Raw genomic sequence first — 27,400 nt, 5'->3', positions numbered from 1 at the left:
TATCTATTAATTTAATTTTATAATCAAAATAATAATAACAACCATATGACACATGTAAAATATTAAATACAGATAAAAAAAATTAAAATCCAAATTTAGTATTTGATCAAACACCTATTAATAGTCTGACATTAAAATCAAAATTCAAACATTTAGTTTAAATTAAATGATAAATAACCTAAAAATTTATTCTTTTAAATTATTAATTAAAAAACTGTTATCTTTAAAATAATAATTATTAAACATTATGTTGCTAGTGCATTGCATAATTATATAATTTATTTAAGATTACCGCACAAAGTACGAATATTTATACTAATTCAAATATATAAAATGCATTAGATGCGAAAAGGTTCTGACATATAAGAAAATGACATAAAAAAAGAAAAAAGAAAAATATGGCTGACCGAGAGAGACAAGAATTTACAAGAACCGAGTAAGATACGTGTCGAGAAACTACTGGACGGGGTATTCTAGAAGGTCATAGAAGAAGAGTAGGATGGATTCCAATCCTCTGGTCGCGCTAGCCAATTTTGTAATTTGTTAGAGTAAAGAGAACCAATAGGCCCCACTCTCTAACTATAAAAACAACGCTTCATTTTTCCCTCGCCTTCTTTCAAGCGGACGTTTTCTCCAGCCCAGAGGAAAACACCATCTTTCCTCGCTAAACGGTGCGTTTTTGTCCTTCTTATATATATTTAATTTATTTTTTTCCCTTCAATTCCTTCTTTTATGTTTGCATGTTTTAAGGTATTTCTCAAAAAGATTTTAGTTCAAGTTATGTTTTTAGGTTATGTGGTGCTTTGATTAATGTATTTTGTGGTTAGAATTTTGCGTTTTCTTGTGCGTGTAGATTAAATTTTTGAATTAGATCTGATTAATTAGGAATGCAATTCATGCTTATGTTGCTGCTTGAATGAAACTATTTTGCTTTTTATTAGAATTATTGTATGCAAAAAGTCTGAGGCTTTGGGGCAATTTTTTTTGTTTATAGTCTGTGTAAATGTGCAATTTGAATTGATACATTCTGTTGTTTGTGCAAATTTATTATTTTAAGTTTGGTAGCTTTTGTTTATTTGTGATATGAAGGTGACTTTGTTGATCTACTTGATTTGGATACCGGAAAGGGCATTTTCATCATTTGAATATTCTTGCTGAACTTAAACTTGCAATTGCAGAAGTTTTTTTTACATCTGGAGATATGGCTGAGGTAATACTCAATTTCTGTTTCTAAGTCTAAGCATGGTGTATTAGTGATCCGTGTGCCAGTGGCATTCAATTATTACTGTAATTGTATGCTCATTAGTTTAACTTGGTGGCAGGATGGTCACAAGGTTACCTTGAATGTATATGATCTTAGCCAAGGATTGGCACGACAGCTATCTACAACATTCTTGGGTAAAGCTATTGAGGGAATTTGGTAAGTTTATACAAGTAGGAAAATATTTGATTAGTTCCTTAATGTCTATTGTTGGGATTCAGAATCCTGGAAACTCAACCTTTTATCATTTTCTGCTGGTAATTTTTTTGTATCCGTGGAATTTTGTGGTTCAAGGTGGAGAGTTCGGATCTCAGGTTGACAGGAGTGTTTGCATTGTGCATGCTTCATGAGTGCTTTTATTTATTAACTTTTGGTTACAAATGGTTTTTTTTTTTCTTTTTTGCTGTATGTGCGTTTGAATGAGACTATGAATTGGTTTTGCCTGATAAAATACACGTTTATCTCCCATTATTGAGAATTGTTAATGGGGTAACTCCTTTCTATTAGTAGAAGCATCAACATGTTGAAATATGCTAGCGGATGAGTATTTTTTGTTTATTAATATTTATACTTAATTATCGATTATAGAATCTAGTTGATATGGGAGTACATGAGTTTAGTGTTATCTCTGGTGTCTTTCTGCTAAATGGAGATGAGTTCCCAGGTTGTTGTTTGATTATATATCAGTAGGAATAACATGATAGTACAGGGATATGGACTGTTATTGGAATTTTTCTAATGGAGTTAATGAGATTAGAAATTTCACGAGTCATTAGTGTGTCTCCTTGTTTTTAAGGTTGTCTTTTCGTTAAGATTGCTGGCTGATTTATTGTTTCTTGAATATATAGGCACACAGGCATAGTTGTATATGGCAATGAATATTATTTTGGGGGAGGCATACAGCATGACCCTGCTGGAAGAACTCCATATGGAACACCAATCAAGGTGGTAGATTTGGGCACTACACATGTCCCCCAGGATGTATTTGAACAGTATTTGCAAGAAATTAGCCCCCGCTATACGGCTGAGACATACAGTTTGCTTACTCACAACTGCAACAACTTCAGCAATGAGGTTGCCCAGTTTCTAGTGGGTGCAGCTATTCCAGATTATATTATTCAGCTCCCTACTGAAGTTATGAACAGTCCAATGGGTGCTCTTATAAGTAAGTCACTGCTTGCTTTCATTCTTTGCCTATGTTGCTCTATTGGAGTTGTCTGTGGGAGTATAGATAAAATCTGAAAGTGCTTTTATGCTTTCTACTTTTCTCTATGATTGTAAAAAGAAGGGGATAGTACAATTTACAAAAAAGACCTTGTGGTTTGCCTCTGGTGGTAAAACCGGTCTGTGGTTTTCTTGCGTGACACTTTGGTACCCTAACACTCTTAACTTACAATGATGTGCTGATGATTTTAATATTATTTTATTGATTGGATATGGGCTCCAGAATTGCTCAGTGGGAAGGCATATTTTCAAAATATGATCCATGGCAAGTCAGAGCTACATCATCACAAGTTAATGGTGTTCATTTGGTATCAAGATATTCACTGTGTTACTCACAGGATACTATACTTTCAAAAGAAAAAAGAAAGGAAAATAAATAAAAAAGCTGATGAGTGCTTTTGGCACAGAGGCAGATCACTGCCATTTTGTGTACCCCTAGAAAAATCTTCTGGAATTTCTCTAATGGTTTAGCGACGGCCATCAGATGCTTCCCATCTCTTTTAGAGAAACCTTACGCTGGGTGTAAACTGAACCAATTGATTCTTGTATAGAGGCCAGCCCCTCCTGATATTTTCTGTTGTGTTTTAAAAATACTGCCAACCAAATGCTGCATTTAAAGATACATTCTGGGAATTCAATTTGTTCACAACTCTGCGCTTGTCATCATGCCTTCTGATGAATTGCTGATTGGCTTAGTTGATTCTAGTGTTGAATAGTTGCTTTTCTTTGTTTTCATTTGTTTTGGCTGACTGTCTAATGCTATTATTATTCTTATTCTTTTTCTGGCATTGTAGTGCCCATGATACAAAATCTGGAAGCAACATTGAGAGCAGGAGCTGTCCCACAAGTCCCACAATTCAGGAGTGCAGCGACTAGCCAACCTTCATCAGCTGCAGCAACAGCCACTGTTAATTCATCCTCAGGTAATGTTATTTAACTCATATACTGACACAATTATTAAAGTGGCTAACTATGAAGTGAAACCTGAAGGCACCAAGTCTGGGCCTTCAAAGGAGTCTATACCTTCTGCTGCTGAACCTGCAAAAGCAGAAATGAAGCTTACAGCCAATGGGGTTGAAGGAGATCCTCTTGGGGATGCTCGGAGCAAGTTGCAGGAGGAGATAAGCCTGGAATTTGAGAAGATCATGTGTACTGGCGCATTTCGTGCGAGTGAGGCTGCAACTCTAGCAGCTAAGAGAGTTATGCAAAGATACAAGAATATGAATGTTGCAGCATAGCAGGGTTAGAAATTGTTAAAGGAATTGAATTTAATTGGTGCTTTACCTGCTGTTCGCCAAATGTGGGTTCAAAGAACCAATACAATGAAAACTTCAGTCAGATTTTATTTCATTTTTGTGTTTGATTCGCACATGCACTCTTTTGGAATCCACTAGGTTTCTCATACGTACGTGTTTGATTTGAAACACTAATTGGCGCATTGCCTTGTGTGAAATCTCTGTAGTATTCTTCTAGTTAAGAATTTACCCCTGAATTGTCTGCTTTTCAAGTTAGATTTCTTTTTAAGGAGGAAAAAGTGATGTCAAATGGAACTTTTGTCTTTTTTACCCCCGTTTAAGAAAAAAGAAAATCTGAAAGACGCGGCTGCAATCCAAAACCAGAAAAAAGAAAGAAAAAGAAAAGAAAAGAAAAGAAAAGAAAAGAAATAATGGTGCCAACCAGGATTGTTTAAACAAGTTAATTTTGAGAAACGAGTGCGAATTTATTTTTATGTGTGATGATGATTTACAGCTTTTTGCAGGATTCGCACTTCGAATTAAAGCCTGTAAATATTAGCAGTGGCCATCTGCAATTGGTTGATAGCCATGCCAGAGAATTAATCAGTGGATTAATGGGACCTCCTTTTGGATGAAAATTTATTGAGTAGGAGCTGTTGAATGTTACTGCTATGTTATATACAATACAACTACAGCCTCTGCTCAATATGAAAAGAGAAGTTAATACCTATACTGTATGACAAATAGGAATAAGAAACACACAATAATTAACGAGTCAGCGCGCATTTCTTCTGAAGCTACGCTAAAGAATCAAGCAATATTTTATAATTTTTGTGGAAGAAACCGTCTGGAGTATTCGTGAATTACTTTGAAGTATACGTATAGTGATTTAATTTAAGCATCAGCAGTATGTTATGGGATGGCGTTTCCCTGAGGTGGAGATGAGCAATCTTGATGAGCTGACATAATATTTTGATTTTCAAACTCAACAATTGATTCGTTTGATTGGATAAAAGCATCAGCAGGAATGTTGATTCCAGCAAATCCAATCATCACAGCTATAGCTCCAAGGTAGTCCATGAGGCGAGGGGCATTGCCTGTTAGTGTATCCACAATCGCCGCCAACGGAACCTGAATTGTGAGACCGGCTGTTGCAACTGTTGTGGTTGTCAAAAGAACAGCCTTTGCCCATAAATAGTCACTCAGTACATTATCCAACAAACCTGTAAAGACGAAAAAAAGGTAAGTGAATAAGAGACAAAATAGTCGAATACTAATTGCCAAGAAAGAAAAGACTATCCACATCATATCCAAATGTCTATAGCAAAAAAGATGGATAATGGAAAAAGGAATGTAATATCATAGCAGTAGGCCCACAGGAAAAGAAATGATCACAAAGGTAACTAGATACACTATAGCCCTTTAACATGGAAATTGATCTAACGCTTCTTCATCCACCAAAATGGATAGACATTCAATTTTTATCCTTCCATAAAATTAACTATAAACAATATGAGAATTGACCCATTAATTTCTGCATGCCAGACAAGAATGGAAATAATAAAATCCAGCGGATCTCAAAATTTGCTCAGATACATCTACAACAAATTCTGCCCGAGTCATGTTTTACTGGAGTGCATAATTGAGCCCAAAAGCATAAACTCCTGATAGCAGAATAGAAAATCAACGAGTCATGAAAAAAAGGGATTTGGAGAAAAAACCAACTTCCATGTTTTCCTTTTACTATTCAACTCTAATAAGCTAGTAAAAGATAAGTTTAAACAACCCATAACATGTCCTCAATGCAATTTCTGCTGTACAAGGAACATCAACAAAAGTGCCGAGGTGGAGAGGCCTCTTCCCGAAATAAAATGAGTTTCATCATCCAATGTTGAAGCACAAAATAGCATGAAGTTAAAACAGCACAACTAAACTTTTAAATGCAATGGAAGAATGAGTGCAATACAAACCTTTGCCAACAATTAGACCAAATTGCTTTCTGGTAAGCATATTGAAAGGCTCTAACATGGTGAAATTCAGAACAAGAACAACGGGAAGAAAAAGGAAGAGGTTGAACAGCCCTAGATATCCAAGGAACTGTGCCATACTGACATGACCACTTTTTCCATCATCATCCGGAAATTTTAAACGGATAAGTGTAATATACGCAGCATACAACCCAGCCGAGATAAGTGCAAAAAAGTCTCCAAGAAGAGGGTTTGAAGCAACTGCACTTATACCATTTTTTGAGTCACCCAAGCTGACAATTATAGTACCAGCCATGCAAAGAAGAACACTGGCAAGCTTCAGCCAAGTGAACTTTTCACCCAAGAATGCTAGAGAGACCAAAAATGTGAATAGGCTGGATGCAGTGCTCAAAATGGTATTTGACTGCACAAAACAAAGGGAAAGACTTACTTGCACCAACATTATGAAAAAAGACACATTTTTAATATTTAATTGCATCAGCATATGAACAATAAATATAAATTTGAAATGATGCTCACAGTCACAGTAGTGTATTTCAATGATAGATTGAAAGTCAGCTGAGCGAAGAACCAAAATGGGCAAATCAGCAGGCTGACCTTTGCCACTCTAGCACGTGTCCATCGACCTTTTGTATCAACTCCTTTACTGGTCTCTCCAACAGGTAAGATCCTTTGGAGGGTGGATGACATAGATTCCACTCCTGCACCAACACCATTTCCATGAGGGCTACTATTAACCTCTTCTATGAAAATAGATGGATTCAACTCATCAGCTTTTGCACCTAAATCTGTCTCTCCTAAAAGAATAGCCTGCTCAGACTCTCCCAATTCTTGCAAAGGGCTAGTACTGCTTGTCTTCCTCCAGAAAAATAAACTACCATAATGATCCTCCAGATAGCGCCCAATTTCAACTAAAGGAATGTAAATAACAAATAATGAATTACAAATGTATGTAATAAGAAACGGTGAAACCCCAGCATCTACAACAGATTGAACCACAAAACTAGCAGCTATCCATATAGCTGCAACAGCAAATATGTATATTAAACCTACAATCCACCCCCATGCTTTGTTTTCCATATTTCAAACTCTCAATTGTTTCACAAACACCCTCAATTCTCCAAGAAAGCTCAGATAATTCTCCAAACTTAGCATAACCTCATGTCCATACTCCTATAAGGAAATGTCTGCATAAACCATGTAACAATTCACATTAAATCCTTACCTAAAATTGAAAAAAAAGAAGAAGAAAAGAAATTCAAAACAGAACAAATGAAAACGACAAGTTTCTTTCTTTCTTTATTTTTGTTAAAGCTACTATAACAGAGATAAAGTGGCATAATCTTAAACCCATTAAGAAGAATTTGAATGAAAACGCAATACAATGATGATCAGACTGAACCCTTTAGACGTTCATCGAGTTATAAATCCAAACATAAAAGCATTGTATAGTTAGAACATTCGCATTTAAATAGATAACCTTAAAGAGAAAAAGAGTAAACTGAAATAAACTTTGACCTTTGCATCTACTCACATGGTAGAAGATCTAAGCTGGAAGCCGCTGGTCGTTGATTGTGAATGAAGGAGGATAAGGAGAGAGAGAGAGAGAGAGAAAGAGAGAGAGAGTAATCAGTAATTCCCTCTTATCATCGGATTAAAAATGGTATCTTCGGTCGTTGCTGTAGACGGAGATCGTTACTGATAATAGGCCACTGCAGCCCATTTAAACTGCAACAGGTCGAGTCCGGGCCCATTTTAAATTTTCTTTTTCAGAAAATAACAAAAATACCCTTTTTCTTAATCTCATTTACAATAATTTTTTATTATGCTAAAATATAAAAAAAAATGATTTTTTTTTTAAATAAGATTTTGGATGTTGGATAAAACAATCAAAAAACCAACTGAAGCACGGCTACACCACAGATCTGAAAGAAATAAAAAATAATTTTATACAAAATAATTTTATACAAAAAAATGATATTTTTATTGATTTTAGAATATTTTTAATTTTTTATTAATATTATGAAGTATAATATCATACAAATTGAAGAAGTATTATGGTGACGCTTTTTATACATGAAATTGATTATTATAAAGAGTTATATTATAGATAAAATTTAAAAAAATGTCTCCACTACATGCTATTTATATATATTACAATTCTCTTTACTTTAAAAAGTTACTTTAATTATAAAATAAAATTTAATTAATCTTTTATTCTTTAAATATATGTCAGTTTAATTCTGTAGAGCACCAATTTTTTTTTGAATTTGATGAATATATTATAAATTTTTATATTTCTAATTTTATTAGTTAATATTTTTAATTTTATTATTTTTAAATTTTATTAGTTAATATTTTTAATTTTTAATTTTTTTTGTTAAAATTTATTAAAAAATAAATTAATACTTATAAAAATAATAGTAAAATAAAGAATAAAAAAATAAATTGTTTATTAGAACATCTTCTTTTGTTGGAGAATTTTATCAGAATGTCTTTAATACAATTTTTATGTGTGTTAAATATTCTCTTTTTTATTTTGAAAATTTTCTCATAAAATAAGATTTAATAGATTTTTTAATTTTAAATATAAAATAAAAAGTAAATTTACTTTTATATTTAAAAATCAAAATCTATTTTTTATTTTATTTAATAAATACATTATAAATTTTTATAAATTTTATTAATTGATAGTCTTTGAATATTTTAGTGGCCATATCCTAAATTCTTCATCTCTTCTTCTCGATCCATTGGCTATGAGCTAATTGTTTGCACGATCTGTTCTTCTATGATCCAAAAGGGCTAACTCGGCTATAAGAATTCAAAAGAGCAGAAAGACCTCTCATGGCAAGGTGCCTCTATACGGTCTTAGCTTGAGGATTTCTCCTGCCTTGAGTTTACAGCATGAGGATTATAGAATGAACAACTCTCGGATCCATTTGGTATCACATGTTGATTTAGAGAAAGCTAGTCTTTAAGTCCAGCTCACGAACCACTATTATTGCCAACTCAGAAAACATTGTCATAGTCATTATCATCCATAGGTTGAGAATCTTGCATAATGGCATCCTTCTGTTCAGTGGTCATATTCGGATCATCTAGTGGGGTTGGTAGAATAGGAAAAGTGGAATGCTCAATAATGGAGTGTTCAGTCCATAGATGTCCATTGCAAGTGCAGACTAGTGGTGTAGAAACATCAGTCGTTCCTAGGTCATTTCTTAGTTGTAGAGTGTGCTTTAAATCCCTTGTTATTGTTGGAGGAGCAAGATGTAAAGGCATTTCAATCATTCTCCAATAATGACAGATGTTTTAGGTTGCATAAGTGTCTTCTGAGAGCTGTAGGTAAGGCCTGTGAAGAATGTAGATGGCATGATATCCTGAAGCCTTGGAGTTATTGTCTGTGAACAATTTGTTTTCATGAATAACTCTGAGGAGATCCCTTTTCCATTGGCATGGGGTTTTGAACCAAGTGAGATATTTCCATGGATATGTTCCTGTATTTGTCTCACTATTGAAGAAGTATAGGAGATCCATGACCGATATTTCAATAGCATGATAACAAACTGTGGAAAGACACCATAGAAACCATAATTCACTTTCAATTTATGGATGGGAAGGAGAAAGGTGATAAATTAGGCACCAAGGGTAATCTGGATAAAAGAAATTGGGTTGGATGGGTAGCGAGAAAGTTTGTTGGATAGTTGCCAAGTAATGAAACATCATATTTCTGGCAAAATCATTGACCTGTCTCGTTGTGAGATTTGTGGGAAGGTCTGGTGGTGAGGGAGGTTGCATAGGGTTTTTTAAGGACGAAGAGGCCATGAAGATTATAGGGAGATTAACTGTTGAGGTGAGGAGGACAATAGGTTGGTATTTCGGTTGTGGCCTTAATAGTCTGGATAAGAAATCTGGGATGAGATTTCTCGTCCCTTTTATATGCTGAACTTCAAAATCATATCTGCTGAACCATGATTTTAACCTCAATAATTGAGGTTCTGGTAAGGTCTTTTGGTTGGATTCAAGGATTTTTGGAAATGAAGAATTATCCATCCGAACCAGGAAGTGTTGTCCAATCAGGAAAAACTCAAACTTTTTTATCCCGTATTTGACTGCCAAGATCTCTTTGTAAGTTGAGTGGTAATACTTTTCTGAAGGAGAAAATTGTCCTGATGCATAACCACACAGTTGTTCCTTGTTGTTGAGATTTTCAAGGAGGATGGCCCCCCACGCATGACCAGATGCATCCGTCTGAAGGATAAGATTTCCTGTAGATGGAATGGTGAGAGGTGGAGGATTGTGAGCCAATTCTTTTAGTCTCCGGACAGCTGTAGTATGTTCTGTTCCCCAAGGAGGAGGGTCTTTTTTTGAGCATTTTAGAAAGATGACATGTGTAACTGGACATGTGTGGTATGGCTTCCCTGACATAGTTGAGTATTCCAAGAAACTGTTGTATTTGCTTTACCGAGAGATTCTCATATGGAAAGTAATCAAGCTCTTTTGTCAAGTGTGGACCATACGTGTATCGGCCGTCTTTGAAATGCATGCCAAAAAACTCTATCTCCTATTGGCCAATAATACTCTTTTTCTCTGACAGCATGACGCCATACTTTTGGATGATAGCAAAGAATTATTTCAGGAGGTGATGATGTTCCTCAGCTGTCTCCGAGAATAGGAGAATGTCATCAGTGTAGATCAGGGAGGAGTAAAGGATAGGCCCAAAGATTTCTATCATTGTTTTTTGAAATTGTGAAGGAGCTGTTTTGAGCCTAAAAGGCATGACTGTCCATTGATATTGGGAGTTTGGGATGCAAAAAGCTGTTTTGTATCTTTCTGAGGGATAGATACCCAATTGCCAAAATCCAGCCTTAAGGTCAAATTTTGAATAGAACTGGGCCTTTTGAATATGGACTTTTAGGTTCGAAATTCGAGGGAGAGGAAATTTGTTATCTTGCAGAAAGTGGTTTAAAGGCTTGTAATCAATAACAAGTCTCTTTTTCCCTCTTAATTTTTCAGACCTTTTTTCCACATAAAAAGCTTGACAGGCCCATTGTGAGGTTGTGGGCTCAATGAGGCCCTGTTGTAACAGAGTCAAGCATTCTGATCTGGCAAGGGCTGGATCTGTAGGAGACATTCCTAGATGAGTGGCCTTAGTTGGGTTAATATCTTCATTGAGCTTGAAAGGGAGGCTGATATAGAACTAGGGATTTTTCCACAAGGGAAGAGGATGTTGAAAATGTGAATGGGATTCTGGACAAAAAGGAAGGAATTTTTCTTTGTATTGTAAAAATGGTGGTTCAGATTCGCTATAAGGAATGATTAGAGGTATCTGTGTAAGGACGAAATTGCCTCTTGAACTTTATTCCATTGGAAAGAATTTGAAGCCTTTGAGCTTGATGATAAACATCAAACCCTATTAAGAGGTCTTTGTTTGGGAGATTTGAGCCAATGATGTGCTTCCATACCACGCAATCAGGGAAAAACTGTATCCCGATTTTTTACTTTGTGATCAGAGTAGTCTTGAAAGTTTGACCATTTGCTGCTCTGAAAAACTGAACATGAGACTTCCAGTATTCAGATGGAAGGACTTCGGGATTCATCATGCTTCTTTGAGCTCCAGTGTCAAAGAAAGCTATAACTGGAATAGGTTTTGCATACTTTGAAGGCAAGACTTGTATAGGAATATAAAGAACTGGAGGAATTTTGGTAGCAAGCTGAGATAACTCAGGAAGTGGATATGGAGAGAAAGGGTACTGCATCACATTTGTCAGGATATCTTCCTATTCTTTTGAAGGGAGACTGATCATCAGGATTGGAATCTCACTATCATCAGAGTCTGAAGAGGACTCTTCTGAGGATTCTGTGGAGTCTGAATATTCTGCCTCTATTTCAAAGAGACTTTCTGGAGTAAGATTGTCTTGTTCTGATAAGAGTGACTCTATATCCTCTTCAAATGAATATGGGAGAGACATAGACATGCTGACTTGTTGTATCATCTTTGCTGATTTTTCCGGATTCTAGGGACATTTCTTAGCATAGTGTCCCTTCTTTCGGCAGATATAGCATCTGTCTGATTTGTGGCCTTGATTCCTCTTTTTTCGGAAATATCTGAAGCTTTTTGAGCGCGGCTTTCTTCCTTTGAATTTTTTGTTTCTGCGCAGGTATTTTTGGAAATGACGTCCGATCTTCTTTTTATGACTGGAGCAGATGCAATTTGAGGCATTGCATTTAATCTTGAGGTGGCTTTTGTTACAGGTCTTTTGAACAATCAAATCTCGCTGAGATAACCTTCTGAACAATTCTTGCTAGTCACATATTCTCTTGATGGAAGAGAGAGTGAATTGCCAGATTTCTCCAAGGGTAATGGAGGTGACTGGTTTCTTTGTTGCGGCGATCATGTTGTTGATTTCTGGTTGTATCTCATCTGGTAATGAGGTGATGAAAGTATATTTCAATGTATCATCACCGTCATGTCCTCCAATGACATAATATAATTTGGACATAGCAGAATAATGTCTTTCTAGATCCTTGATTTTCAATGAACAACATTTTCGATCAAAGTATTCTTGTTTTTGTTGCCTTATAATAAGATCATAACTTCCAAGAAACTGATTATGGAGAACTGTAACCGCAGCTGATAGAGTTGGTAGCGTCACAAATTGGAGCCTGGTATACTCAGGCTGTGACTGAAACCAATCTCTTAAACTTCCTGTGAATCTCGTAACAAATTCAGTAAGAACCTTTTTAAGTGTGGCACTATCAAAATTTATTTGGAGATCAATCCATGCCAAAAATTCAGAAAGCTTATCCTTCAATTTTGATGGAGGCAAATCATCAAAGGAGAACCAAGGTCCCGTGCCAGTTATCGATTTTGGCCTTGGGTATGAAGCTCCAGTAGGAGCAAAGTATGACTGTGCATCCTCCGTGCCATCTTCAGGCTCCACTACTTCTGGACTGGGTTCAATAGTAGAGGTATTCATGAGAATTTCTGTGATATCAGCCATCTCAGAGGTATTTGAGGAAGAATCAGAATCATACGGACTGATGAGTGATTGGTCTGGCAATTTATTTTCTTTAGAAACTGGAGGAGGAGATATTTTCTTTTGTTGGGTTATGGAGCCTTTTGGGTATAGATGTGAAAAGATACCAAAGGGTTGGTAAAGAGTTCCTTCTTGTTCTGGTTGTGGGAGAAAAGGAAATGAAGAATAATATGAGGGAGCAATGGCAGAAGATGTAGAGGCTGCTGATGTAAAGGAAGGGATTATAGAAGACTGATCCTTTCTGAGGTCATGTTCAATTTGATTAATCTGCCTTTTGAGCCTTGTAATTTCTTTTTCCTTCTGGATGAAAGCTGGTGTAATCGGTTGAGGAACTCGAAGCTCTTTATCCAAGGCTTGATATTTGGCGGTTAGAGAAGAATATAGTTAGAGTACTTCTTGAGAGAAAGTGTCTAACTTCTGGTCCAGCTTATGAGCAAATGAAGAGCCTGATCCAATTTTCCAGCTATTTTCTTCAGATAGGAATTCTGAACTATGGAATTTGAGGTCTGCCAATTTAGGACCTTTTCTGGTGGAGTGAGAGGCTCTATGGATCCTGATGGAGTAATCCTTGGGATGGATGATAGCAAGGAATTGTTTCAGGAGGTAATGATGTTCCTCAGCTGTCTCCAAGAATAGGAGAATGTCATCAATGTAGATCAGGGAGGAGTAAAGGATAGACCCAAAGATTTCTGGCAGCATACAGAGGACAGAAAAGAGTGAATAGGGATATTTTCTCTAGGTCTAGACACAGGTTGTATCATTGATGCCTGGAAGATAGAAGGTGAAAGGTTGCAAATCTCAAGATTTAATTCTTTGTTAACTTGGTGTCATTAAAAAGTTAATTACTTTTTATTCTTACTAATAATATTCAATGGAATCTTATAATTAATATATTTAATAGATTAAAAAATTACTAAATATTAAAAGTATTAATTTATTAAATTTATGAAAAACAAAATACAATAGTGTAAGATTAATGTTTTCAAAATAAATCATAAACATAGATTTAAAAAAAAATCAACAAATACTATATAAGTATTTTAAAATTAACACTAGTATGGTTGAAATTTATGGAGGAATTTATTTCATTTATAAAAAAATTTAATATTTTTCACACTAAATAATAATACAATAAAAATTGATATATAAATTATTATTATTATTATTATTCTTTCCAAACATCTTCTATAATAATTAATAATGATTAAAAGTTGTTTTTAAATTTTATTGATTAATACAATTATTAATTATATATATATATATGTGTATTTATAATTATATATAATGTACTAATAGATAATTTTGATAGATCAATTAAGCTAATAACAACAACAGGATAACAAGTGAAATTACCCAAAAAAGATGTTTTTCTTTTGTGAACTACATGCGCAATTTGATAGAATCAATAATGTATATAATCATTTAATGATGAGTGGCAAAACCTAATACCATTTTCTCAGAATTAACTCATCTCTTTCTTCACTTGTGAAATGGACTAAATTCCTTCTCCTTTTCAGCTTCATCTCTGTATATGTTAAAATGTCTGCTCGCTCCAATTCAGTTGACATCCTCATATTACTCCTCAAGTTGGTATATAATGAATTGAAGGATTAAAGAATATATCTTCCTGGAGAAACCCCATTATCCATATTGATATACTAGAACGCCACAAATGGCAGGATATTCTAAGATGAACAAACACTTTCACTCCGCGATGTCCCAGGCCTTGAAGAGGAGCCCCATTCCATGCCTTCTGCAACAGCTCCTTCGGGTTTTCGCATGTCATCTTCACTGCAATCATCTTCAGCTGTGTATGATGGTATAGAAGCTAAAGTAGCTAAAGTAGTGTATGTAGCTCCTGCTGCTTCAGGGTCTCCTCCCAGGAAACTCAGAGCAGTGACTACGTCGCTCATCAATGGCCGAACTCCTGCTTCCTCTTGTAGACACATCGCTGCAACTGCAACTGCTTGGTTTAGGCCTCGAACGGGGAAATCTTTATCAAGAAGAGGATCAGCAAGTTCGGGGTATCTATTTGGATCCTTGAATACTGGCTGTGCCTGTTCAGGAAAACTAGTTAGTCCTTTTTAACCTTCATCAGAACTTTCCGATTGGGATTTACCCTGGGGGTGATTCCAGTATCACCGGCGAGCCGAAGCTCATTTGCTACTGCTCGGGATTCTTTAGAAAAAGGTGTAGAAATGAGTAAGTGTACTTACCCAGGTAACTAGAGTTTGCTCATGGGTTGATCTTGTGGTGTCAATGGCTCTTCTTCCCGTAATTAGCTCTAACAAAACAACTCCGAAGCTGTATACATCTGATTTAACTGTTAATTGGCCTGTCCTTTGATACTCTGGCGCGCAGTAACCATATGTTCCCATCACTCTTGAAGAAACATGAGTCCTGTCCCCTACAGGTCCAAGCTTGGCTAGCCCAAAATCAGAGAGCTTTGCATTGTATTCCTCGTCAAGCAAAATGTTTGATGACTTCAGGTCGCGATATATCACAGGAGGGTTGGCCTTGTCGTGCAAATACTCTAAACCTTTAGCAGCACCCAGTGCTATTTTCATTCTTATGAACCAATCTAATGGCTTTTGCTCCGGTGGAAGTTCTGGAAGTTCAGTGCATAACGGATTGGGTCAATTGTAATATAGTAATGTCAAAGAAAGAATAAAGAAAGTAGCTAGAAAGGAACCCTAGGCTGATATTATGTTATACCTAGTAGATGGTCTTCAAGAGATCCTGATGCCATGTACTCGTACACAAGAAGTCTTTGATCTCCGTCAGCACAATATCCAATAAGATTTACAAGATTCTGATGGTGCAAGAGACTTAACATTAACACCTCCACGAGAAATTCCCTGTTTCCTTGCCTCCCATTTCTATCAAGTTGCTTCACGGCCACTATCTGAAGTTACAGAAAGTTTTTGAATATAAAACTTTTACTTGGATTACAAAGAAAACTTTAGGAAATATCATCAAGACAGGAGCAGACATGAACACATCAAACCAATTTTAGTCATTTAATTACCTGATTAGTGTTTTCGAGTTTTCCTTTGTATACTCTTCCGAATCCACCCTCACCAATTAGACATTCTTGTCTGAAATTCTTTGTAGCTGTGGCCAGTTCCCGGAAAGTGAAAGTTTGTGCTGCTATATTGTTGCTGCCATCTTCTTTGTGATTGTTATTATTAGTGGCATCCTTATGGACATGAGGCTCATGATTATTAGTCGGGGGCTTTGGTTTAGGAATTTCTGCACCATAAATAAATAACTATAAATCAATCATGATTTTCATTTTTATTACTAGTAAAGCAAAAACAATTACTCCAAAATCATATTGTGATTAATATCCTTATGATTTGTCAAAAATTTGGGTAAATTATTGCGTTAGATCAAATTTTTATTTAATATTCAATTAGTATCTTTCACTTTTTTAGTCTATTTTTATTAATGTGACCATTAGAAATAAGACATTCTTAATTAACTCATGGCATCAACAATTTCAGTTCACCGATAATTATCTTATTAAGCATATAAAAGTCACTTATAAAATTTTCTCTAAATTATATATTCAAAGGTGTACTCCTGATGCTTAATATAATAAATTATGCTCGAGTCATATTATTGATGTAGTAAATTAATTAATAACATTTTATTTTCTATTACTACGTCAATAAAAATAAACTAAAAAAATTATAGATATTTTAAATTGAAACAGAAATAAATATATTGGTAAAAGAATATTAATACCAAATGGATATAAGTTCTAAAAATTTGACACCAATTGTGCAGTTTACCCATGGAGAGGATGATTTTGAATGTCTATAACGTATTCTTCAAAGGAAATCTAGTCTGGTGGCACCAGAAGTTCAATTTAACCAAAACAATTGAACAAAAAAATGCTTACCAGCAGGCCGTGGATGCACTTGTGTTTGTGCATCTTTTTGACGAGGAGGAGAGGCAGGCCGAGGCTGCGGCACTGATCTTTTGGTGCTATTTGTCCTTTTTGGTTTCTTCTTCTGTGACGAAAAGCATGAACAACAACTCATTGTTCAAAGAACGTTAATATATAGTAAATAAATGTGTGTCTTGATGTTGATTTCTTCTTCTAAAAAAATTCACTTTTAAATTTAGAAGAAAAGGATACAAATGGGCCTAGCTTCAAATGATCAATGAATGAATTTTTTGATCGAGATATAACAATGATATATATATTATGTGACACAAAACTTCGATCAAAATACACTTTCAGAAACCCCTTTCAATCAAAAACCAGACACGCCCAGAATTCTAAAGCCAAAAAAAAGGAAAGAAAGACTCGATCTTTTCAACAACAGAATATGTACATAGCATTTATATCTACTTTAAAACAAAAGGAGCGTCAAGAGAATGCCATATGTGTTATGAGGAACTGAAAGAGGAGGTTTTAGGAACAGCTAGCTATAGCCAAAACCTAGAAACTAAAAACTAACAATTAAAAGATTTTAAAAAGCTTTGGAGAATTCTCTAAAAAAAACCAAGAACCCAGAAAAAGGGCAGCCCTAAAGGAGGGTTGCGAGTAACAAAAAATGGGTGTGATTTGTTTGGAGTTAGCGTAGAATTTGGAGAAGAAATTTGAATGGAATGGGAGGTTTTGAAAGTCTTTCCTATATATCATTTTGTGGAGGGAAATCCATTGTTGGAGGGTTATAACTAATATTACAGTTATGTGCAAGCTTGATTCCCTTAATTTTAAAGATTGTAGTAACATAAAAATAGAAGAAAGAGAAGGAGAAAATAAAAAAATTAATCATTACTAATCTTTGTTTGTTTGTGCTAATCCCATTCCCATGATGTTTTATCCTAAACTTGCATGTCAGCCAACAACAGAATAGTCTAACATTGTACAACTAAGAAAGTCGGCCTATTCCACTGTCAAATCAACTGACTTCTTAACAATTTTCAATTCTTTTCACTGCTATTTCATTCTATCATCAGACGAGTGTTACCTATCAAACAATTGAATCCAATGCCAATTATTTCTTATTTACTAAATAAAAATTTATTTATTTAGAATATTAAATTAACAGATTTTAAATATTAAAATATATATCAATAATTTAATTTAAAAATATAAAATATTTATATATGTAATGTTAATATTAAATATAGCTAAGGATTTCTGTTTGAAAAGAAAAATCTATTATTCATGTAATGAGAATTAATTGTATATATGGAATAGCTTAATTAGTATTCATGCATAGTTTGTTTCCGAGGATCCCAACGTGCACTGGACTATGCAGAAGGCTGTAACCTCAGATGAAAAAGAAATAAAAGAAAGGAAAAGGGTAAAAGTGATCCATTCTTGAAATGGAGAACTCGGATTCCACTACGAAACATTATAGAATACAAAATCTAATATAATATTAGCAATTGCATTGAGATTTTCCAAGACTTTTTAGGGTTTTATAAGATTTTGAAATCTCCATTTCTTGTTTAGATAAAAAGTATTATTTAAGAGATAAATTTTTTAAAAGGTTTTAAATACTTTCAGAATCCTTCAAATTTTAATCTGCCAATTTAGTAAATTGAACAAATTATAATTTAAATAAATTCTATATCTAAAATCATTATTTTTAAATAAAATAATATTAAGAATTCTATCTTATCATTTAAAATCTTACTTCTATTTATTTAGGGTCAAATGAAGATCCTTCCAACTAATGGACTTGTCTAAGGATCATGTCCAAAAAAAATTAAAAATATAAATCAATATTAGAAGTGAAAGATTGAAAACATCATTATTTTATTATATGGAAGATACCATCAGAAAATCCATTTGTGTTGTAGGTAAATAGATATGCATTTTATTCCAATATTGGGTCAATTTAACATATAATATGTCCACTTCTTTTCAAGAAACTCTTGAATATACAAAGAGTCTACTGCTGCTGTTCTGCTCAGGAAGAACATGTTTGCATGTTCCTTTCATTTTCTCTTTTTCCCGGAAAGGCAATTGTGGCCATACAATTTATAAAGATGGATTTGGCTGAGAACTCTTTCATTCTTTTCCTTTTTTCTTTTCCTAATTCAGGCAACACTAACTTTTTAGCTTCAGAACATATTTAAACCTTCAGGGAATATGCAGATTAATTCTCTCTCTATATATAGAGTGAGTGTTTGATATAATGATTCTTTTTTTCTTTTATGAAGAATAATATTATGGCTACTTGCATAGTTTTTCTTATAGAAAAAATAACAAAAAGGAAATGGGTCAATAATGTTTGTAATTAACTGTTTTTCATTTCTTTTCTGTTATTCTCAAAATACAATAATATAATTAATTAAATAACCTTTCCTATTCTAACCTTACATCCTTTTCCTATACCGACACTAACAGCAGTATGGAGAAAAATATTGCAAGGTTCTCATAATCATACACATGATCAAAATTTTTCTTGTTGAACAGCCATCTGATGTGTTAAAACTTGGAGAACTTCACCCTTCCCTCCTTCCTATCAAATCGAAAAGGAAGGGGCTTGGAGCTGAAGGTGAAATTAGCCTTCAGGCCAACGTTCTTGTGTCCTGTTCAAGTGCCTAGTAGTGACTGAAAATCATGTCTGAAGCATTACATTAACTTCAATAGAGTCGTTGGTTAAGATGATGTCTTTTCCATTTTCGGATTTTGGGTGATCAGGACAATCCATTTTGATCCTCACATGTAAGGGTCTCATAAAGATGAGGTCCCTCAAATCGGCATTTGATTTTAACAGGAGTTGAATGCATGAATCCCTTCCAATTCCTCCTTTTCTTGCCGGGTTTAAAATATCAGCTATCCTTGCCGCATATTTCTCCTGACTGACCTCTTGTGAATCAGGATCCCTTCTAAGTTTTAGATACAGCGCCACATATATAATAACCTGTTAAATGAATTAAAAGACAGAAAAAAAGGATATTGCTACTAAGTTTTAGACAGTGAGACCATACGGAAACTCAATTAGGCAATTTTGTATTTCAACTACTAATTTCAGTAGTTTATATTTCAAACAGGGAGGAAATCAATCACATTCCCTCAATATAGAGAAAAACACTCAAATCTTAACAACTGAAGATCAAGAAAGATAAGCATACCTCACTTGTTCCTGGACTTGTATTGACAGAACAATCAATGTGAACTCTCTTATCTTCAGATTTAACATCTGAACTTGCACAACTGTCTTCTTTAACCATCTCTGACTCAGGAGTTGAGAAAGCTAGATTATCCAAATCGTCGTACCACTGCTGGGCGACACCAACCTGTGTGTGCAATAACAAATAAGAGACACAAGTCCAGACCAAAAGAGAAACTGACAAGAACAGAAAGGGACAAATGCAAAGGATAAATACATGAGTAACTCAACCTTCTCTGAGGTTCCAACAACACCCTCTCGTCCCAAAATTTCAGTTGCAGCCCCTCTTGCCTGGCGCCATATACATCCTTCTTGTAATGGTTCAACAAGATCAACATCTACAGGGATATCTACATTCAAGCGTATGTCAATCCTACCTGTTATAAACAGACACAAAAATTGATGTTAAAAATTTGCGAGAATAATCTTTTTTATGTTAGCAGCAACAAACTGGGAACTTCAGTGGCATGCGACCACCTGTTTGGGAGCCTTTTTTATTGAAATAATTCTGTTATGTGAATCAGAAATTAACTACAATTTGGCAGGGTCCATAAAGTTGCATGGACAAACAGTAGTTCAAGCATTTTAGTAGGCCAAAATAAGCAATTCGCTGAGTGGTGTGGTCTTCAAAACAAGCCCAAACTCATTTTCAATAAGAATTTTTAAGAGGATATCCTGATGATATAAGTCAAATCAACAAATGGTTTGAGAACTTTATTTTACATAAAGTTCAAGAGGAAGATATCATGCTTATAGAAGCAGACATAGATTTTATGCATCAGATAACAAAAATAGATCTCCAGCCAAATACAATGTTCCCCAAGTTTTATTTGTACCCCAACTAAAGTTGGTTTGCAGCAAACATTCTTTCCTGTCTAAACGACAGAAATTAACAAGAAAATACCTGGCAACAAGCTGAAACTTTGTAGATGATCCATCCATCCTCCATCAGGTGGAGCTCTGTCAAATCAGCAAATGAAGAAAATGACAAGAAGGAAATAAGTTTACACACAACTGCTATATTGGCCTTGTTACAGCCCGTACATTATAGATTAGGAAAATTGTATAGCTTGATTAGGTGCCTAATTAGATGAAGTTCCTCATATAGATTTCTTTCCAGACCAGAACTCCTAATTTATGTATAGATACATACTATTATAGTGAATGGAACAATTAATTATCTCTCATATGTTGCTCTGATTACAACAACAAGATCATAAGCATTTAAAAAGAAAAGAGTCTGCAGAAAGTCAATCGTGCAAAACTTCAGGTTTTACTCACTCCGAACAAACTCTCTCCAAAGGAAAGGATGACCAATAAGGAAATCCAAGGATTCCAAAATTCGAAAACTGAATGTTTGAACAGATTCCTGATTCTCTATTTAGTTTCACCACCCTCTGTGCAACTTTAAGAAAGTATTGGGATAAATGAGCAATAAACCAAACCAAATAGTAGAAAAACAAAAGAGAAATATAAGTAAATGTATTGGAACCTGTGTCACACATGATTAGGTGATTTTGAAAGGTTGTTACAGATGACAGGAGACTGGCAAATGGAAGCCCCTCTGGGGAGCAACTGGCATCAATCTGCTGTTGCAGCCAATCATTAGGCATCTGTTTCAAGAGGGATACCTTCTCCGTGATCAATTGTCCACAGGTCTCCAAAATCTTTGGAAATCCTTTTCAGTAATTAGATGAGAAAAATATCAGACATAAGTAGATGGCCTATAAACAATAAAGGGGAAAAGATAAAGTTTGACAACTTCTAAACCTCTGATAATTTCTTTTATTTTTCCTGAAGCCAAATCCATGATCCACAAGGACTCAAAACTGCAAATAAAAACAAAACTTTACCATACTGACCCTTGTGTCACAGATTACTTATATAAATGCAACCAGGAAAGCCATTTTATATAAAGATCAAAAGTAGGACACGTTAAAGCTATTTGGTTTTGTCTAAATATGGAGATGTTTGAAGGGGAAAAAAGTAAAGGCAATCCAGGGAACAGGCAATTACTAAAAGGGATTGAAGCATTTAATAGGATGATCTTCATCAAAATGGGGACATAATTTCTGATATTTGTAAAAGGCATCCAAGATTCAGCATAACAATGTCTGCTTCTAATCTTTTTTTTTTCCCATTCGGAAATTAATTAACAAATCGAACTTTCAAAATAACCATGACAAAGTGCGTGAACTTTCTATGAAACACTAAAGATAGGAATAAAAGAGTCGTCATTAAGTCTGACATGGATGCATGATGGAACAGCAGAGCCATACTTTTAATAGAAGTCATTGACACTTCACTGCAAAAGACCAGTTTCAATTTTGAGCTTCTCTCACTCTTCATCTTCCTTTTATCTATCCATTTATTTTGGTTTAGTATTGTTTTCCTCACAGTTGGCCAGATTTCTTTCGCCTTTAACCATCCATGTTTTATAATACTTTATCTTCAATACTGATCCAGTTAAAAGGTCTACTTCCTCAAAATTCATACAAACCATATTATAACCTAAACAGAAAATCTGTTGATACCAATACCCTTTTTGATTACCATGCATCATAATCTTCAACTATCATGCTATACCCAAAAGCAAATATAGTACCTCGCAACATATTACCAAAGATATTTAAGAACGTCATCATTTACCTGCGGTTGATAATTAATAAACTATCATCCACTGACTTGAAAAGATGCCAAGGGAACATCAGCAGCTGGGAATCAAATTCTTTGGACTTCATATCACTGTTCCTTCCAAAACCCATTTTATTCACAATCCAGGTCCATACGCTACTATTATTTTTACTGATGCTACAAGTCGGATAGAGAGTCTCTAAAACCCGCCTTTCCATATCCGCTCTCCTGATTGCTTGATTCTTAGGAACCGGAATCAATAAAGTAAAAATAAAGTCACAGAACCATCTAAAAATTGCATAATTGAATGTCAAGTACTTGGAAAGATGCCAACAAAAAGCAACTTCTTTTCTCAAAGAAAATGGAAAGAACAACCTTTATTGATTTCAGAATAATAAATATTCTATTGATCATCATGCTATACAGTTATTGGCATCTTGAGGTTAGACAAACTTTCGTACCTTCAGTTGGTTGGCATTCATCCATAAATAATAAACAAATGGTAGTAAACAAGGAGTCTATTGAATTTTTTTTTTTTTTGGTCTTATATACATATAGACACATACAATAAGGAGGAGCATATCTAAAATAAAAAGACAAGAAGACGGCAAAATCAGAGAAAGTTATAATTCATAATCATTAGCAGAGATATATCAGTACAGTTGGAATTATCATTGTTCCTACAATAATTCTAGTGGGAACATCTGTTAGAAAGATAGCTGGTTCAGCAAATTAATTCAAATGTGTCAGCATTATCCTCTATAGGAGCTCTGATAACAAATCGATTACTTAAACACTTAAGCTTGTCTAAATTGAGGCACCAATTTTTTTAAAAATTCATCAGTTTCAATATCATATATCACCTATCAAAGTTTCTGAATGAATACCTCCGCATCCACAATATACAGGCAATCCTCAGCATTATGATAAAAGGAAGCTGCAGGTCGCAGTAGCTTGGCAGACTCGAATTCTCCATCCTCAAAACCTGGACAAGAACCAATCTGACATATAAAAAAAAATGTAAGTGTAAATCTATTCTTCTCTTTTTAAAAAAAAAATTACTGTCATCATCAATGTTGTAAATGCATATAAAATAAGGCTAATAACAAAGGAAAACAGGAAAGTTAAATCATAGAAAGCCCATCGAAGCCCTTCACCACAAGAATCCAAATTCCATTTCAAAAACCTATATCTACTGGATGATCATATAATAGATTGATAATGGATTGCTTATACACTTAACATGGGAATTCAGATCCCCTTCACAAGTCAATGTGAATCATGCACATTAACCTTCATTAGGAATGGCAATTAGAAACTCATTTTGTAGGTAATGGCCATGGCCAAACATGAAAGTAATAAATCGAAATTCATTACAAATCAATTTTTTACAGAAAGAAGTTCATGATGCAAAATTTGCCACTGAACATCATAAAAGGTATCTGTTTAAAAGGAAAAGAGAAAAATTATTGCGGTCTGACTTAAACTCCACTGAAAGAACTTCAATACATACAGAGTCCATTATCTTTCCATTTCCATCAAATATGATAATCCGATGATGATTGCTATCAGAAAGGAATAGGCGATCACCACTTTCATCTGCAGAGACACAACCTGTGGAAAGGGATGGCAGGTTTTGAAAAAACAATACTGGTACTTGTTGTTATTATACATAAAGACAAATTGCACACAACCTCCATCTTGATTAAGATGGATAGGATTCAAATTGTAGACCTACCGAAGTATATCTCTACAGGCATAAAATTACATACGAGCCTATCATGTATTTGCACCTTATAAATACATCATATTTTGTATTCTTAAAAGGCAGTAATTTTCTTGCTTCTCTTAAAACATTCATCAACAAAAAAGAGCCAGAGAGAGTAGGATAAAACGTGGTCATTTTACTGGATGGACAACATGAATTGGCAGACTACGTATTTTCATCTTATTCCATATCATGGATTCAGCCATAACCATGTGGCCAGTCAATCTATAAGTTGATCCTTTTGACTAGGACTTTAGTCTGAGCATTCGTTTGCATCTTAATCTAGCATGTATAAAAATTTTAACTTTTCAGATTTGCGGGAACAAGTCAAATAACAAAAGTTGACTTTCTTGATACCTTAAAAGAGATAAAACTACATGGGAAGGCAACAAAAATAAAATGCCAAGGAAGTCTCAACCTGGGAAGTAGAGTACTAGATTTTGCAGAAAAGAAGACGAGCATGGTTCCTTAGTGACCTCAGCTTGTTTTACCCAACTGCTTTTTAAGTCGCGCAAATTAGAAATCCCACTGTTAGTATACCCATTTTGTTGCATGTGTAACTCCTCAATGGCTGCAAAAGGGTATTAAGTGAGCAAATAAACATCTTTGAATCTTTGTATTTTTGCACATACATTGTGCATTAAATATGTTTAAGCAGAGATGTAGATACTGAATTTCAACACAAAATTCATCAAATGGTAGTCGTATCCACACAAAGATTATGGTATTATATTTAAAATTAAAACACTGAAATTAAGAAAAAGAATAAATAAATTAAAACAATAATGAACGAAGAACAGGAAATGGTATAGGTAGTAACTAATATTGAAAAAGAGGATATATGAGTGAAGATATAGTTTCTGTAGTACATTGAATTGTAAAGTGGCAGGTGGACATAATGGTTTGTGTAAATAATGGTTTATGCAAGGGTAGGGAGAAGCATTTTAGGCCAACTGTAAAGGGTTTCTGTAGTACATTGAATTGTAAAGTGGCCGGTATACATAATGGTTTGTGTAAATAATGGTTTATGCAACGGTAGGGAGAAGCATTTTAGGTCAACTGTAAAGGGAATTATAATTACATATGACAAATATTTCAGAATGGAAATTCCAGACTTATAAACACATACCTTTGTTAAGAATTTCAATATCCAAATCCCTGTCATGATAAATAACAGAGTTCTTGAAATCCTTGAACAAAATGTAGCATGCCCCATTTTCCATCTAAATGCATCAGTAAAACAACATGCTAGTTATACTGACCACCCACTGTTTGATTTAAGAGACAATAACATCAACAAGGACTTGAACTAGACATATTTCCAATGAATAAACAAACAAACAAATCTAGGCGTATTACAAGATCAGTTAATAATTTATTGTGCAAAACCAAAAGGTATCACTATGTGCTTCGGTCCAGATACATAGCAACTTATCTTAAATATGCCTCAGTCCAAACAAAATGAAGTCAATATATTGAATAGCTTCATGACACTCTATATTAGAAGAAAATTTTGATTTAATAGATCAGAGATTTCCCATCTTTGTAAAAAAATTTATAATTTGTCAACATTCTGAACACACACATCTATCCACTAGTCTTTTGTGACATGCACAGCATTTGATGCTTTATAGATATCTAGAAACTGCAGATTTGGATGTGTATCATCTCATTACCACAATTTTGAGTTTAAATGAAGTATTATTCACACACCTGCAAAAAGTTCTTGCTTGACAAGAGAACAGGAAATGTAAGGAACTCCTTCATGATCAATTCAACTAAGCGAGTCCGATCATCAGCAGAGCCAATAGAACTTCCACAATGAAAACCCACAATGCAAAGCTGAGGAAATCTGGCGCAGCCAAAAAAACAACATTCTAGAAGTCAATAATCTATTGAGCCGAACTTGTCGAAGCCCAAAAAAAAGAAAAAAACCAAGTATTTGACATTCTCTTACCTCTGTTGGATTGACTTAATTTTCTCAATCATAAAAACAATTTGAGAATTATTAATCAATTGTCCAGCAATTAACAAAAAGATTCCATCTTTGTTAAGACAATCCTTATCTCTGTGGTCAACCTTATTTAACCAACAATGGTTTGGCCCTACACAAGTCATTGAAAAATATAATTAAAGAATATGCTAATAAAAAAAAAACACAAAGATGAAATAGTTTTAGACAAAACCTTGTAGCTCATTAAATGTGGATTTGATAAAGGATAGTACATCATCAACTGGAGGAGAATTAGATTCATGTGACACCTCTGATATTGTTGAGTACCTGAAAAGTAACTGCTATTAACATACTCTAATTACTACGAAATAATTATTAAACCAAAAAAAAAGAAAAAGAAAGACAAAAGGAATTGATAAAATTGAAATTAACCTCTGAGAATAAAATCCCCTGTGTAAAATCAACGTACTACGCATTCCATCATAATCTGAGTTAGGCACTGAAATTGTAGAGAAAGCTGAGTGGATACTTGTGGCTTTTCTACATTTATGTAATTGATTACCTGCAAGCATAACTTAGTTAGAAACATTAATAAGTTTATGAAAATTTTTCTTAAAAGAAATGGCGCTGACCTGGTAAAATGCGAGGCAAAAGCTTTGAAATTTGTCTGAAACGTTGATATCTCCGAGACATTTTATCTGAGCAGAAGATTTTCTGTCAAATGGGTATAAGCATCGGCGAGTAGGGTTTAAGCCGCCCGGTTTCACAAATCAAACCGGGCCACATGAGATCAGGTCGGGTTTAAAATTGTACTGAAACCAACTTATAAAAATGCAACCCGAAAACAATAAAGGGTCGGGAGTTCAGAATCAGAAACGGGCTTTCTTTCTCAAAAAACTAATTTGGGCCAACCAACCCGAAAAGGGGCCGAGTCTAACTTTACGTTAAGTCGGGCTTCGTACCACCTTAAGGAAATGAAATATACAATAGTAAAGTGATTATAAACGCATCGCAGCTAATTGAAGTGAAATCTTTTCTAAAAAAAAAATTAAGGAAGAATGAAATAAATTTTCTGATTATGCAGTTTTTTTTGAACCTGTGACTGTGCAGTTATTAATAAGGCAGTGAAAAATATTTAGGTGCAAGCAAAG

At 34.4% G+C, this 27,400-nt stretch overlaps 4 protein-coding genes across 10 annotated transcripts; 1 reads left to right on the top strand and 3 right to left on the bottom strand.

Moving 5' to 3' along the window:
- The first annotated feature begins 499 nt into the window (after positions 1–499).
- On the top strand, positions 500–3,835 carry LOC8264964 (desumoylating isopeptidase 1). 2 transcript variants are annotated; one of them, XM_015720426.3, is made up of 6 exons: positions 500–671; positions 1,090–1,210; positions 1,323–1,420; positions 2,110–2,426; positions 3,280–3,408; positions 3,476–3,835. In XM_015720426.3, exons 2-6 carry the CDS (start codon positions 1,202–1,204, stop codon positions 3,721–3,723), a joined length of 801 nt encoding a protein of 266 aa, XP_015575912.2. In that variant the 5' UTR covers positions 500–671; positions 1,090–1,201; the 3' UTR covers positions 3,724–3,835. The 2 variants fall into 2 exon arrangements, with proteins under 2 accessions (XP_015575912.2, XP_015575913.2); XM_015720427.3 differs by having other exon boundaries at positions 554–671; positions 1,179–1,210.
- Positions 3,836–4,487: 652 nt separating this feature from the next.
- On the bottom strand, positions 4,488–7,400 carry LOC8264965 (thiamine-repressible mitochondrial transport protein THI74). Of its 5 annotated transcripts, none has more exons than XM_015720432.2 (5): positions 7,243–7,400; positions 6,491–6,895; positions 6,228–6,409; positions 5,691–6,111; positions 4,488–4,943 (listed from the first exon to the last, which is right to left on the bottom strand). In XM_015720432.2, exons 2-5 carry the CDS (start codon positions 6,786–6,788, stop codon positions 4,633–4,635), a joined length of 1,212 nt encoding a protein of 403 aa, XP_015575918.2. In that variant the 5' UTR covers positions 6,789–6,895; positions 7,243–7,400; the 3' UTR covers positions 4,488–4,632. The 5 variants fall into 5 exon arrangements, with proteins under 5 accessions (XP_015575918.2, XP_048232745.1, XP_002521105.2 ...); XM_048376788.1 differs by having other exon boundaries at positions 6,306–6,409; XM_002521059.3 differs by having other exon boundaries at positions 6,228–6,895.
- A 6,655-nt stretch (positions 7,401–14,055) lies between these two features.
- On the bottom strand, positions 14,056–17,406 carry LOC8264966 (probable serine/threonine-protein kinase PBL25). The gene is made up of 5 exons (XM_015720453.2): positions 16,653–17,406; positions 15,774–15,997; positions 15,461–15,650; positions 14,962–15,353; positions 14,056–14,802 (listed from the first exon to the last, which is right to left on the bottom strand). Exons 1-5 carry the CDS (start codon positions 16,792–16,794, stop codon positions 14,431–14,433), a joined length of 1,320 nt encoding a protein of 439 aa, XP_015575939.2. The 5' UTR covers positions 16,795–17,406; the 3' UTR covers positions 14,056–14,430.
- A 1,599-nt stretch (positions 17,407–19,005) lies between these two features.
- On the bottom strand, positions 19,006–27,161 carry LOC8264967. 2 transcript variants are annotated; one of them, XM_002521061.4, is made up of 17 exons: positions 26,882–27,161; positions 26,682–26,811; positions 26,482–26,576; positions 26,253–26,400; positions 26,009–26,147; positions 25,425–25,518; positions 24,714–24,866; positions 24,041–24,141; positions 23,415–23,528; positions 22,543–22,769; positions 21,664–21,722; positions 21,386–21,571; positions 21,175–21,298; positions 20,798–20,853; positions 20,125–20,270; positions 19,856–20,020; positions 19,006–19,644 (listed from the first exon to the last, which is right to left on the bottom strand). In XM_002521061.4, the coding sequence occupies exons 1-17, from the start codon at positions 26,940–26,942 to the stop codon at positions 19,339–19,341; spliced, it is 2,304 nt and encodes a 767-aa protein (XP_002521107.2). In that variant the 5' UTR covers positions 26,943–27,161; the 3' UTR covers positions 19,006–19,338. The 2 variants fall into 2 exon arrangements, with proteins under 2 accessions (XP_002521107.2, XP_048233138.1); XM_048377181.1 differs by lacking the exon at positions 26,882–27,161 and having other exon boundaries at positions 26,482–26,587; positions 26,682–26,813.
- Positions 27,162–27,400: the final 239 nt, after the last annotated feature.

Source organism: Ricinus communis, chromosome 7 (assembly GCF_019578655.1).
Source record: "Ricinus communis isolate WT05 ecotype wild-type chromosome 7, ASM1957865v1, whole genome shotgun sequence".
NCBI lineage: Eukaryota > Viridiplantae > Streptophyta > Magnoliopsida > Malpighiales > Euphorbiaceae > Ricinus > Ricinus communis.
This window is presented reverse-complemented; position numbering and strand designations above follow the sequence as displayed.

Coding starts and splice junctions, on each gene's coding strand:
- LOC8264964 (XM_015720426.3), top strand. Junction 1,421..2,109: donor AAAGCTATTGAGGGAATTTG/GTAAGTTTATAC, acceptor TTGAATATATAG/GCACACAGGCATAGTTGTAT. Junction 2,427..3,279: donor TCCAATGGGTGCTCTTATAA/GTAAGTCACTGC, acceptor CTGGCATTGTAG/TGCCCATGATACAAAATCTG.
- LOC8264965 (XM_002521059.3), bottom strand. CDS start 6,788: ATGGAAAACAAAGCATGGGGGTGGATTGTAGGTTTAATATACATATTT. Junction 6,112..6,227: donor TGAAATACACTACTGTGACT/GTGAGCATCATT, acceptor TGTTTTGTGCAG/TCAAATACCATTTTGAGCAC. Junction 4,944..5,690: donor TGGTCTAATTGTTGGCAAAG/GTTTGTATTGCA, acceptor TCGTCTTTACAG/GTTTGTTGGATAATGTACTG.
- LOC8264966 (XM_015720453.2), bottom strand. CDS start 16,794: ATGAGTTGTTGTTCATGCTTTTCGTCACAGAAGAAGAAACCAAAAAGG. Junction 15,998..16,652: donor AGTGCATCCACGGCCTGCTG/GTAAGCATTTTT, acceptor TTTATGGTGCAG/AAATTCCTAAACCAAAGCCC. Junction 14,803..14,961: donor AGCAAACTCTAGTTACCTGG/GTAAGTACACTT, acceptor TTTCCTGAACAG/GCACAGCCAGTATTCAAGGA.
- LOC8264967 (XM_002521061.4), bottom strand. CDS start 26,942: ATGTCTCGGAGATATCAACGTTTCAGACAAATTTCAAAGCTTTTGCCT. Junction 25,519..26,008: donor CAAGCAAGAACTTTTTGCAG/GTGTGTGAATAA, acceptor TGATGCATTTAG/ATGGAAAATGGGGCATGCTA. Junction 22,770..23,414: donor TGTATATTGTGGATGCGGAG/GTATTCATTCAG, acceptor CCGGTTCCTAAG/AATCAAGCAATCAGGAGAGC.